Source organism: Leuciscus leuciscus (assembly GCF_965113295.1).
Source record: "Leuciscus leuciscus genome assembly, chromosome: 19".
Taxonomy (NCBI): domain Eukaryota; kingdom Metazoa; phylum Chordata; class Actinopteri; order Cypriniformes; family Leuciscidae; genus Leuciscus; species Leuciscus leuciscus.
The window spans coordinates 4,805,980-4,818,810 of NC_138743.1; the positions used below are offsets into that span (position 1 = coordinate 4,805,980).

The 12,831-nt window shown below is 39.4% G+C and overlaps 1 protein-coding gene across 7 annotated transcripts in view; it reads left to right on the forward strand.

The window, feature by feature from the left end:
* kif13bb (kinesin family member 13Bb) overlaps positions 1 to 12,831 on the forward strand; it is a 43,488-nt gene that overhangs the window by 24,613 nt on the left and 6,044 nt on the right. For 6 of the 7 annotated variants that reach the window (XM_082147112.1, XM_082147109.1, XM_082147111.1 and 3 more), the window contains 16 exons: positions 18 to 164; positions 1,102 to 1,131; positions 1,797 to 1,896; positions 1,976 to 2,102; positions 4,522 to 4,577; positions 5,407 to 5,525; positions 6,664 to 6,840; positions 6,926 to 7,018; positions 7,603 to 7,752; positions 7,941 to 8,018; positions 8,112 to 8,156; positions 8,358 to 8,454; positions 9,535 to 9,668; positions 9,935 to 9,994; positions 10,902 to 11,048; positions 11,188 to 12,418. In XM_082147112.1, the coding sequence (XP_082003238.1) occupies positions 18 to 164; positions 1,102 to 1,131; positions 1,797 to 1,896; positions 1,976 to 2,102; positions 4,522 to 4,577; positions 5,407 to 5,525; positions 6,664 to 6,840; positions 6,926 to 7,018; positions 7,603 to 7,752; positions 7,941 to 8,018; positions 8,112 to 8,156; positions 8,358 to 8,454; positions 9,535 to 9,668; positions 9,935 to 9,994; positions 10,902 to 11,048; positions 11,188 to 12,418 (2,791 nt within the window). The remainder of the gene's footprint in view (positions 1 to 17; positions 165 to 1,101; positions 1,132 to 1,796; positions 1,897 to 1,975; positions 2,103 to 4,521; positions 4,578 to 5,406; positions 5,526 to 6,663; positions 6,841 to 6,925; positions 7,019 to 7,602; positions 7,753 to 7,940; positions 8,019 to 8,111; positions 8,157 to 8,357; positions 8,455 to 9,534; positions 9,669 to 9,934; positions 9,995 to 10,901; positions 11,049 to 11,187; positions 12,419 to 12,831) is intronic. The other variant, XM_082147114.1, reaches the window with a different exon arrangement.

Sequence of the window (12,831 nt, forward strand, 5' to 3'; positions counted from 1 at the left end):
ATGAATGTGTGTGTCAGGGTCAGTCCAGGCGTGTTCAGGTGGAGGTTCGTTCGGTCCAGGACTCCGGCACCATGCCTCTGATCACCGAGTCTGTGATCAACGTCTCCATCGGCAATGTGGAGGTCCATCAGACTCGACCTGGCAGAAGCACAGAGACCCAGACGGTGAAAACTTCTTTACTGTGTTTTTTTTTGTTTACATCATTGGATCTTATTCACTAAATCTGGGTGTGAAATATTTTCACACATAAATCTTGATTCACTAACAAGTCACTTAAACTGATTCAATGTTTTGAACCAACTCAAACCAGACGTACACTAAAACAGCAGATAACCTCCAAAATATTTAATGCATTAAGATTTTATATGCATTTTTTTTTTACATTAAGTGACAAGTTACCCTACAATAAATCTTATTGTATAATTTAATTTAATATTTTAACACTTAATATGTAGAGTAAATGATCAGTTCTGTTTGCAGTTTTATTATAGTATTATTTATACATTTTATTAATATTTTGAATGTGTCTGTCTGTGTGTGTATTAGTTTTTATTTATTTCCAGTTTAATAATTTTAGTGCTTCAACTTAAAATTATTTTAGTTAGTAACAGAGGAAACATTTCTGACATTTAGTTTGTTTTTCATCTTTAATTTGTATTTTATTTTAGTTCAGCTTTAAGATATTTTTTGTTAATTTAAATAGTTTTAGTTTAGTTAATGATAATAGCCCTGATGCCATTATACGCCATTATTAATAGTTATACCACTTGCATAACATAGTAAATAGTTTACAACTTTAATAGTTTAATTCTTAATATGTAACCAAAATGATCATTTCGGCATAATGATTTAGCTGGTCACACGTAGTTGAGGCCTATATAAAACTACTTTTGGAAATTGCACACTTGGCTTTAGTCAAAGAGTTCACCATGCATGCTGGTATTGTTAGAGAGCTAAAGGAAGCTTAGTGCTGAAAGCCCTTATATGGGCGTGTCTTATGCTAATTACTAACCGCAGGCTCACGCCTCCTCATTTAGAACAGAATCTGAATTGGTCAACATCAGAATCGTGTCTCAAAGTTTTTCTGTATTGTTTTTGAAGGTGGGAGATAAAGACGTGGACAGTTATCAGGTAATGATTTTCAGGCTTTTTTAAATATGTAAATGATGTCTGTGATGATTGGCTAACCTCTGTGAACCTTTGTGGAGTTTTCACGGTCATCATGTAAATGTGAGCTGATATGTAAATGTAGAATGGTTGTATGTTAATGAAGCTGCGTTATTATAGCTCTTATTTTTTTCAAAATAATTGGAGTCCGTAAGATTATTATTTATTTTTTTAAAGAAATGTGTTGTTTATATTTATTGTAATAGTTCAGCATTAAATTGGTCAAAAGTGACAGTAAAGACATGTATTGTTACAAAATATTTCTATTTAAAGAAAATGCTGTTGTTTTGAACTATCTATTCATCGAAAGAATCCTGAAAAATTAAGTATTAAGCTGTTTTCAACTTTGATAATAATCATGATAATGATGATTTCTGAAGGATCATGTGACACTGAAGACTGGAGTAATGATGCAGAAAATTCAGCTTTGCAGTTTAGAATATAATCAAATACCAAAGTTATTTTAAATTGTAATAAAATGTCACAATATTACTTTTTTTTTTTTTTACAGTATTTTGATCAAATAAATGCAGCATTGTTGAGCAGAAGAGACTTGCGGTACAGTATGGTAGATATGAACTGTGTGTGATTAATATAGCAGTGTGTTTTCTGCATGTTTCTCCCTGTAGGAGTTTGATCTGGAGAGACTCAGGGCCCAGTGGCTCATGGCTCTAACTGAACGACAGGAATATCTGGACCAGCGTCTCCAGAAACTTGTTGGCAAGCAGGGTAGGAATCCACCATCAAACGTGTATCAGAGATTCAGGGAACATCACTGATGAAAACATCTATCTTCTGACATGTGTAGATAAGTCAGAAGAGGACGTGGAGAGCGAGTCCCAGCTGCTGGAGTGCCGTCTCACACTGACAGAGGAGAGAAACGCTGTACTGGTGCCCTCTGCTGGCAGCGGTATCCCAGGAGCCCCTGCGGAGTGGTAGATGCACATCAGTTCTTCCACGTTCATATGTTATGCTTTGATGCTTCTAGAACATCTTTCCATTCAAACAATCATAGGACTAACCCTATCTAACCATAACCACCTTTTAAGGGCCGTGACTCACCAAAACGACGCTTTCTCTCTCTCTCTCTCTCTCTCTTTCCTCACTCACTCGTTTCATTTGCTCCGGATTATGAATATTGTTGGTGTTATAGACCTTATGCGCCAGAGAAATGAGGGTGCCGCCATCTTTAGAATATTGTCTTTTAACTTCCATTTTGCGGTCGCTCTGTATATTTCTATTAGGGTGACCAAACGTCCTGTTTTCCCAGGACATGTCCTGTTTTCAGGTCCTGTCCTGGCCGTCCTGTCTGTTTTTTATAAAGTGATGAAAATGTCCTGGTTTTCATTATTTTTCATTGGGCCATTAAGCGTGTACTTTAAATACATGCTTGCCTTTGCACACAAAACATATGAAACCGGCTTCGCCCCGTCTTGTTATAATCAGCGCGTTCCTCAATCCGCAGCGGCAAGCAGAGAGCACGTCAGAATACAGAAGCCACTGTGTGTTTGTGTGTGTTCATCTCAGCCTCATTGGTCTGTCACACTGCTCCTCAATGTCAGAATATTTGAAATGACCAATCAAATCAAAGTAGGCGGACTTTACGTTCACAGACACAGAATTTCAATTTTAGCAGCGTGACTCGACCAGGACTCGACGGTCGATGCTTCAGTTTACGGTCAAGTGCGAGATAAGATGTAAGTAGCTAACAGCAAAAAAAAAAAAAAAAAAAAGCCCAAATGTAAATTCACAGATAATTTACAGAGAAAATTCCTGTTTTTTTTCGTTTCGGTCGGGATCCGTGTAAAGCAGAATGCATGAACTGCAAAGCTGGAACGTACTTGTCAGTGTCAAATAAAGGTGCTAGCGAAGTAGAAGCCCACATAAAGAAAAGGCTACAAGAGAACATCAGGAGGATTGAAATTGTTTTTTTACTGAAATAGTGTAGTAGATTTTTTATTTTAGTGGTAGATTTTTAAGCTATGCTATGGCCATGAAAAGAAATAGTGTCATGTAAAAGGTGTTAAAAGCTAAACTTTTTTTTTAATAGTAGGCTATTCTATTGTTGCGGGCCAAACATTGAATGGAAAGGATGTATTAGGCTACTTTATGTATTAAAGTACAATAACATAGTTGCAAGGTTGTGAATGCATTTGTCAAGTATTTTTTGATGCATTCACCCCAACCACGCCCCCACCCCTTAACCACGCCTCCCAAACCACGCCCCCGTCCTGTTTTCTGAAAACTAAAATATGGTCACCCTATTTCTATGGCATTGCTGTCCAGGAGTAATTAGCTTTTGAAGTGGATTTACTTAATGTAAAGTTAACGAAAGTTGTCATGACTGTAATGTTTAAAGCAGATGACTTAACAAATGTCAGTCGACCGGGAAGATTTTAAAATGAGCCGTTCATTAATAAACACGCAAAATCGCTGTGAAAACACAGACCGGAAGTCAAAAGACAATGAGCGCAGCGCTTAAAAGGAGCGGGGCTACATAAGGTCTATAGAGCTTGAATTTCGGCGTGGGATTGCGCTTATTGTGTATAATTTGACTCATTCCCGCAGATTTTGGTGCGTGCACATAAAGCTGCCTCTCAGAACTGAGTTGTTTCTCGCTTCTTATTACACTTAAACAGTCAAATACTTACAAAATAATGTCAAAATGCAGGTCTTGGTGAGTATTCAAAAAAAAAAAAAAAAAAAGTCCTTTCCCTTTGAAACATCACTTATCAGGCTTATGCTACTCTGAATAATACCTGAACTTCGTATTTTGAGCACTTCTTGCGTTGTTGTTGCTTTTGCCTCTTTATGATGACTCGCTGAATTTTGTCCTAATTTGTAAGTCGCTTTGGACAAAGGCGTCTGCTAAATGACTAAATGTAAATGTAAATGTATTCACATGTAAACAGACGTTAACAGTTGTTTTAAGTGAACGTAAAGAGTAGAGAAAGAAAACGCATGTGTAACAGTATAATGGATCTGTGCGTCAGGTCTTAAAGTGACAGCAGCCTAATTTACCAAATTATGAGATCATATAAAAAAATATGGTATCATTGTCAAAATTCTGGCCAGTGAAAATGTTGAGTGGCTTTTTCTTACATGCAGGCACAGAACGCACATGCTAGTTGACAGTCGCGTGTAGTCCTTTTGGTTTGTCCAAGACGCAGCCGATGTGAGACTACAACACAGTCGGCTTTTGTCGCTGCTAGTTCTTTGACGCCAGCTTGGTGTCACAGCCTTAAAGTTCAAGTTCTAGAACAAAATCGAACAATCTGATTGGTTGATAGGAATGTTGTTGTGCTGATTCTTCACATGAGCCTTATTTTCACTGTCTGGTCCCTGTTCCTGCAGGATTCCTGTGCCAGGGATGGAGAACCACATCCCAGTCATCTTCCTGGGCCTCAGAGGTAAATATTTGTAGCTTTTATTAGGGATTTTTTAATATTTTTAGTTTTAGTTCACTTTTAGTTATTTCCAGTTAGTAATTTTAGTGCTTCAATTTATACTTATTTTTTTTGTGTTCACTTATCATTTGTGTTTTATTTCAGCTTTATTCAGAACATTTTTGCTAATTTAGTTTTAGTAAACAATAATAGCCCTGATGTTATGTGACCATTAAAGCAACACAAAGTAAAAAAAAATACCTTAAAATAATGTTTCCAAAATCGTATCAGTAGTTCATCAAGTCATAACAGAGTGAAAAGCACTTCTGGATTCGCTTTGCAGCTCTATATCTGCTATAAACACACTATGCAAGTTTGCCAAACCGGGTCGCGTTTCTGTAGTTCAAATGAGACATAAGAAAACTACAAATTTGACTTGCTTTACGTCAAGCGTTACAATAGTCATTATTTAGTTTTTCTTCGTTTCTGATGTCGCAATACATCATACTTTCATGAAATCATGCAACATACTCTACCTAGTCTGTGGACGTCGTTCATTCAAAGCCGGTGCTGGATAAACAGCGAGCGTGCGTGCGACGGTCGGCGAAATTATTTACGACAGCGGTAATGGACAATTCCGCTTCCAGCCTGTAGGGCGACCGAAGAGGAAAAGTTCCTTAGTGTTGCTTTAACTGATATCAGAGAGCCATGAAAATGTGAATTTCTCTTAAATGACTTAAATATGAACAAAATCTCACAGGGACTTTGAGTAAGATATTTTACATCAGGTTCAGCTTTTCATCTTTTCTCTCGACTCATCCTCATCCTGAATCGTTATGTCTGTCATCTACAGCTGATGACTTCTATGATCATCTGTCGGCTCCTCTAGCTGGAGGTCTGGATGCTGTGCTGAACAGAGAAGATAAAGATGATTTCATAGATTTACAGATGGTCAAACTCCATGAGAGTGAGGTGAGCAATATTCTGCATCATGATATCCCATATTGTGAAATACAATCGGAAGTTTCCAGTGTCAAGTCATTTTTCCTGCCCCCGCTAAAACTGATATGCCACAATATTACAGCCAATCATAATATATCTGATATTTAAAACCATTTCTTCTAATTTGAGGCATTTCCAAATGAAAAAGGAAATTAACAATAAAAGAGTAAAAACATCCAGAACACCATAGCAACGTGATAAAAAAGACTGGGAGCACCTTAGCAACCATCCAGAACACCACAGCAACATAACACTGAGAGCACCTTAGCAACTCCCTAGCAACCATCCAAAACACCACAGCAACATAAAAACACAGAGTACATTAGCAACTCCTTAGCAACAATCTAGAACACCACAGCAACATAAAAACACTGAGTGCATTAGCAACTCCTTAGCAACCATCCAGAACACCACAGCAACATAACACTGAGAGCACCTTAGCAACTCCCTAGCAACCATCCAAAACACCACAGCAACATAAAAACACAGAGTACATTAGCAACTCCTTAGCAACAATCTAGAACACCACAGCAACATAAAAACACTGAGTGCATTAGCAACTCCTTAGCAACCATCCAGAACACCACAGCGACATAAAAACACTGAGAGCACCTTAGCAACTCCCTAGCAACCATCCAGAACACCAAAGCAACATAAAAACACTGAGAGCACCTTAGCAACCATCCAAAACACCACAGCAGCATAAACACACTTAGAGTACATTAGCAACTCCTTAGCAACCATCTAGAACACCACAGCAACATACAAACACTGAGAGCACATTTGAAATTCCCTAGCAACCATCCAAAACGCCACAGCAACATGATAAAAACATTGAAAGCACCTTAGCAACTCCCTAGTGACCACTCAGAACACCACAGCAACATAAAAACACTGAAAGCACCTTAACTTACTAACAACCATCCAGAACACCATAGCAACATGTTAAAACACATGTTAGAACACCTTAGCAATGCCCTAGCAACCACTCATAATGTCAAAAAAGAGAACAACGATGCATATCTGGATGCAATGTATTTACTTGAATTAAAAAACTGTTTAAAAAAAGCTTTGATTTGTGATGTCTGAGTCATCTCTCTCCTCACAGGTGAAGGCAGAGGCATCATGGGACTGCACCGTTCACAACAGCCCTGAGCTAAATCGAGCAACAGGGCCGGATCAGAGGGTTTACCTCACCATCCGCGTCATCGTTCTGCTCAGTCATCCCGCACAAATGCAGCTGGTCCTACGCAAACGCATCTGTGTGAACCTCACCGGACGACAGGTGTGACAGTTTATATGATCATGTCTATAATTGATGATGTTATTTTTGTGCTTTGCTTTTTATTGATCTGATTTCTGGCCTGCAGGGTTTTGCTCAAAGTCTGTTTAGGAGGATGTCTCACCGCAGCTCAATTCACGGCTGTGGAGTCACGTTTGAGATCGTCTCGAACATCCCAGGGGTACGTGAAGCACATGAGCAACACAGTCTCTTGACCAGACTATATATTTTAGACTCTATGCTACTGTTCACAAGTTTGGGGTCAGTAAGATTTTTTTTAATGTTTTTGAAAGAAGTCTCTTCTGTTCACCAAAGCTGCATTTATTTAATCAAAAATACAGTAAAACATTAAAATTGTGAAATATTATTACAATTTAAAATAACTTTTCTATTTGACTATATTTTAAAATGTAATTTATTCCTGTGACCAAAGCTGAATTTTCAGCATCATTACTCCAGTCTTCAGTGTCACATGACCCTTCAGAAATCATTCTAATATGATGATTTGATGCTCAAGAAACATTTCTGATTATTATCAATGTTGAAAACAGCTCCAGGATTTTTTGATGAACAGAAAGTTCAAAAGCATTTGTTTGAAATCGAAATCTTTTATAACATTATATGTTTTGTCATTTTTGATCAATTTAATGCATCCTTACTTTTTTACCCCCCACCCCCCTTTCTGAAACCCAAACTTTTGAGCGATATTGATATTGAGTCTATGTGAGACTGGTAACAGGAACTGGTGTGTGTGTTTGTTCACAGGACATGCAGGGCTCTGAGGACAGGGAGATGCTCGCCCGACTGGCCACCAGCACTGACAACCTAGGAACCGCCAGTGAAGCCGCCATTGAGAAATACCTGAGGAGTGTGTTAGCCGTGGACAACATCCTCACGCTGGACCGTCTCAGACAGGTCTGACATGCGTCATGGTCCCCGGACCTGTTATATTCTTATTTAGGCATATATACCACCCATACAATACTAATTATGTACATGCAGTATTGTATCAATCTGTCTAAATAAGAACATAAAAGCTCTGGTTTTTTGCTACATGCTATAAAGTACGTTCACATGTCGTATTTGTATTTTGGTGAATTCAGGAGGTTTCCGTGAGGGAACATCTGACAGATAAAGGAAAGATTCCCAAACGCTGCCTCAGTTCACCCAATATACCTCGGGTAAGACCTGAACTACGTCTGTGAGCAAACATTCATCATGCAAATCAGCCCAAACTTAAACCAGACATGAAACCCAATATGTTTATTTTTCAGCTCTCTGGCAGCAGGAAAGATCTGTCCACCAGCCAAGACTATAATGTAAGGGGGGAAAAAACAGCTTAAATAGTGGTTTTGTGTCACAGTTTGGTAAATACTTTTTTTAACAATTCGTCACTCAGTAACATCAAATATACTCTTTGCATTTTAGTCATTTGTTTCATTTTGATCATTTTTTTACTGTCCATCCAGATGTTCAGCTTGTTTACCGATGGTTTGTGTCTGTGCTTTGACTTTCTTTAGGGTGTTTGGGACAGTCACCAGGAGATTTCTGTGCCAACATCATCCTCAAAGAGCACATCTCACCCATCATCAATACAAAGTCTAAACTCAGAGCCAGGTATCTGTCCTCGTCCTCTTCCTCTTCTGCTGTCTGACACCTTTACAGCTGAAACAGAGGTTATGTTACCTGATGGAGTTACCATAGCACAGCATAGCATCATAATAAAAAGAGGCAGAACACCTTAGCAACACTCTAGCGACCAGCTACAACTCTCATACAAGACCCACATTTCTTCAGATAACTTAAGTTTCAGGATGTCTGGATGTTGAATCTGATTATGTCTTTGGCCTGCTGGTCTGTGCATGTACTCAGCACTGCATGGCGCTTTGTGTCAAACGTAAATAAGTAAAGCAGACGGTAGCAGATAAAAGGCATTAAAGCTGCCGTCGGCAAGTCTGGCAGATTGGGTCGATTAGCCCAAATTTTGAATGTTTACAACTCTCATGCCCCTCCCCACTACCAGCGAGCACCCTCCCATCGAGGTCGTGCTCGTCAGTGCGTCACTGTGCGTGTGTACCTGATTTTCTGTGAACGCGTCCGTCTCTTCAGCATCTATCAACACCATGGACTCGGAGGTAGGCTGCCCTGGCTAATCTATCCATAGATAGCAATAACCGAGGAATTGGAAGCTTGTTAGTAGATTTTCTCTCCGCCATCACGCTTCATACAATCTCCAGGCGAACTTCAGGCGTGGCGTGTGCATGTGATATTAACGTGCGCGAGTGAGGGGGGATCTGTGGCGTGTGCACGACCTGTGATTGACAGTCAGATCTCACACCCCCCTGCGCTGATTGGACCTGATGAAGCGGGAGCGCTGGATTTTTGCAAAACAAATAACACGCTCCAGGTGGAGTTAGAAGCTCGGGTTTTTTTCTAAAACCACCTTATTTATGTTGTTCTGTCGGATTATAGTGTCGATTACACTGAATATGATCAAAAAAATGTTGCCGACGGCAGCTTTAAGTGTAATGTGCTTTATTCAGCTGCTGTGCTCTCGATGGAGGCGCTGGTCTGCTTCTGTATTTTTGTTAATGCTTTATTTATGCTTTGCACTCTTGTTTGCTCTAATGGGTTTCCTGCTCTTTTCTCCTCTGCTTTTCCTCTCTCCTGCCGCTCCTTAAACCCGTGTCCCTGCAGGTTTCTCAGGATTTGCTGCGTCTTATTTCTCCCCAGTGAAAGCTCTGGTGTCTCCAGTACCCAAGATGTTCAAGTCTCTGTTATCCAAGAAAGATGAGAAGAAAGAGCCGCCTCCTCCTCCTGCCTTTGAGCAGGTGAAACCCCTGCTGACTCTAAACATATTTCACTAATTATTTTTAGAATTAGAAATGCATAATATAGTATTACCATGGCACAGTATAAGGTTTTATTGCTCATTATTGTAGTTATGTCTCATCTGTATTTAAACTATGTAGTTTTTTAGTTTTTTATAATATTAATAAAACATTGAAAAATATTTGCAATAAGTTGTTTGGCAAAATGTGTGGTATTCCTGGTAAAACACTCAATCATATTTTTATTGCCCTTTAATTTCACCCAGAATGTGCCACGTATTATTGTGCAGTCTGTCAGTCTTGAAGACATCAACAGCTGTGAAATGGTTAGTATGTTCGGTTCAAACCTGAAAAGCAAAATAAATAAATTAAAAATATATATATATATATTATATAACATTTGTACATTTTAAATATTAATACAATTAATAAAATTGTTTATTTTGTATTTATATATTAGTGCTGTCAAATTGATTGATTCTAGCGTGTGTGTGTGTGTGTGTGGCCTAAAACTAACTCTCTGCCACACCTGCCAATGGCTGGCGAATTAATCAAATTTGCCGGCAATAAATATTTTTTTACCAGCCATGAAACAACAGGCAGTTATGACACCAAAATTTTAGATACCAGTGCAAATTCACAATTTTCAGATATAGAAATTTAGTAAAGCAATCAAATGTAAAATAACATTGCATCACTGTATAAATTAAACCGAGTTATTCAGTCAAGACCAGTGAGTGATTTTCAGTGAGTGTCTTTTGACAAAGTAATCTAATTTTCTAATTGTTGTTTGAATAACATTAAGGCAGCAGGTATATATTAGGCTTCTGTCACTTTAAGAGCTGCACGGATCCAATATACAGATACACATGCATTTTCTTTCTCAACACATAACTGTGAAACATAAGACATAACTGATGTTTCACGAGGATACTCACCAATACGGGCATTTTCAAGCGCAAGACGACGTAAAAGAGTTTAATTTAGTATTTGTGTGCTTGTTCATGTTTGTTCACGTTCATATTCTCACAACATTGCTTTGTTAGAATTCATCAAAATATTACCGGCCAACTGCGATTGACACCGTTTCATATATATATATATATATACTGTATCGTGCCAATTGAGTATGTTAGATGCGATTAATTGATTTGACCGCTCTAATATACATAAAATATGTTTGTGTTTGATCTTGTGTGGTTGATGTCATTTTGATGCGTTTTTATTTTGAAGACTCCACAGGCTCCTTCAGAAGACCGTGCTCAAGACAGCCGATCAGAACCTGCTTCCATTGTGCCCATATTTCCGGTTATTCATGATGGAGTAGAGACCGCTGGGACATCCAGCATTTCCTCAGAAACCACGTCAGACATCCAGATAGTAAGTCTACATGTTTATAGGCATCTCCTTATTAGTATGGTGAACAGTATCTGGTGATGTGGTGTAGTGGGTAACTTAAAAGTTGCTTTTAATACTTTGTATATTATTACTTATAGCTTGATCTCTATGATCTCCTCAGAGCCATGCTATGGAAACTCCAATTTCAGAGAAACCAGACGTTGAGGAGATTGTGCTGCCTCTTCTTCCTCAAGAGGCTCCAATTTCTTCTATTCCTCCAGTGGCTGAGGAAGTTCTACCTACTAATCTTTCTTTTGAAGTTGAGGAGGTTCTTCCTCTATCTGTTTCTCCAGAGGTTGAGAACACTCTACCTTCTAATCTGACTCCGGAGGTTGAGGAGGTTCTTCCTCCATCTGTTTCTCCAGAGGTCAGAGAGGTTCCACCTCTTTCTGTTCCTTCAGAAGCTGAAGAGGCTCAACCTCCTACTGTTCCCTCAGAGATCGAGGAGGTTTCACCTTCTTTTGCTACTCCAGTAGATCCCAAGCAAAGTCCGGTTTGTGATTCCACCTACAGCTCCATCAGCGACGTCTCAAGTGGATACATCTCCTCAAGTGTCTCTACAGCGACTCTCTCTGAGTGTGCGGTCTCAAATGTTGATCATCCTCTTCCCAACACCACTGAAGCCAAAATAGACAAGTCTACTTCCAAAAAGATTGAACCAAAGACAGACAGCGTAGTTGTGCCAACAAGCAGCACATCTCCAGAGCATCAATCAAAACTTGAACCAGCTGACCAAGAACATGGAGAACAGATATCTACAGAATCCCAGATATCAGAGGGACACGGTCAAGTGTCTCCTCTAGATGCATCACCTCAGAAACTCATTGTTTCTGCTTCCTTGCCTCAAAAAACCAATGATCCCATTGACAATGTCGCTTCAGCCAGCCAAACATCTTGTTCAGGAACCACAGCCCCATTAGTACCATCTACACCATTAGCACCCCCAGCTGCCTCAAAACCATCTGACCCATCTGTACCAGTGAAGACTGCTAAACAGTCAGCACATTCCCAGCAATCAAGACCTGAACAAACCAACAAGTCCACTACCGCTCCCATTGCCAACCCTTTCCAAATCCACAAAATCAAGACCTCTGGCCTGAAGTCTTTCAAAGGGATCCTGCATGAGGAAGATGAAGAGGGTAAAACGAAACAGGTTGACTCTTTGTCTGTGTCTCAAGAGAGATTGGAGATCCTTTCGGATTCAGAGGATTCAAGCCTTGAGACTCCCGACTGGCTGAAAGAAGAGGAATATGTGACTGTGGGCGCCAATAAAACTGGAACAGTCCGTTACGTCGGACCAACTGACTTTGCAAAGGGCGTTTGGGTCGGAGTGGAACTCGATGTTCCAGCAGGTTGGTAATGCTCTTGAACTTGCATAGATCAGTAGAGTCTGCAATACTACCGTCATGCATATCATATTCCAGTTATTGGAAAGGACATGCGATCCCATGACCAATGTTTCCTGGAGTCAACAGATCCAGAGAATACCGTGTACAATACCGCATTCTTGAAATACTGGCCTGGACTGCGTTTCCCAAAAAAATTCTAAGCTTAAGTAGATCGTATAGAACGGTGGTGCCAATGATCAATTTAGACTTGCAATGTTTTCGGGAAATGCAGCTCTGGTCTAAAATGTTGCATTTGTTTGTGGACTTGTGGTTTCGTATGATTCAAAATGGTGCCTTTTTACACAATTTACACTTGCATAGACTTTAAAGTGGTCCAACAACTGTTCAATTTATTCAAAATTTTATGATTTTTGATT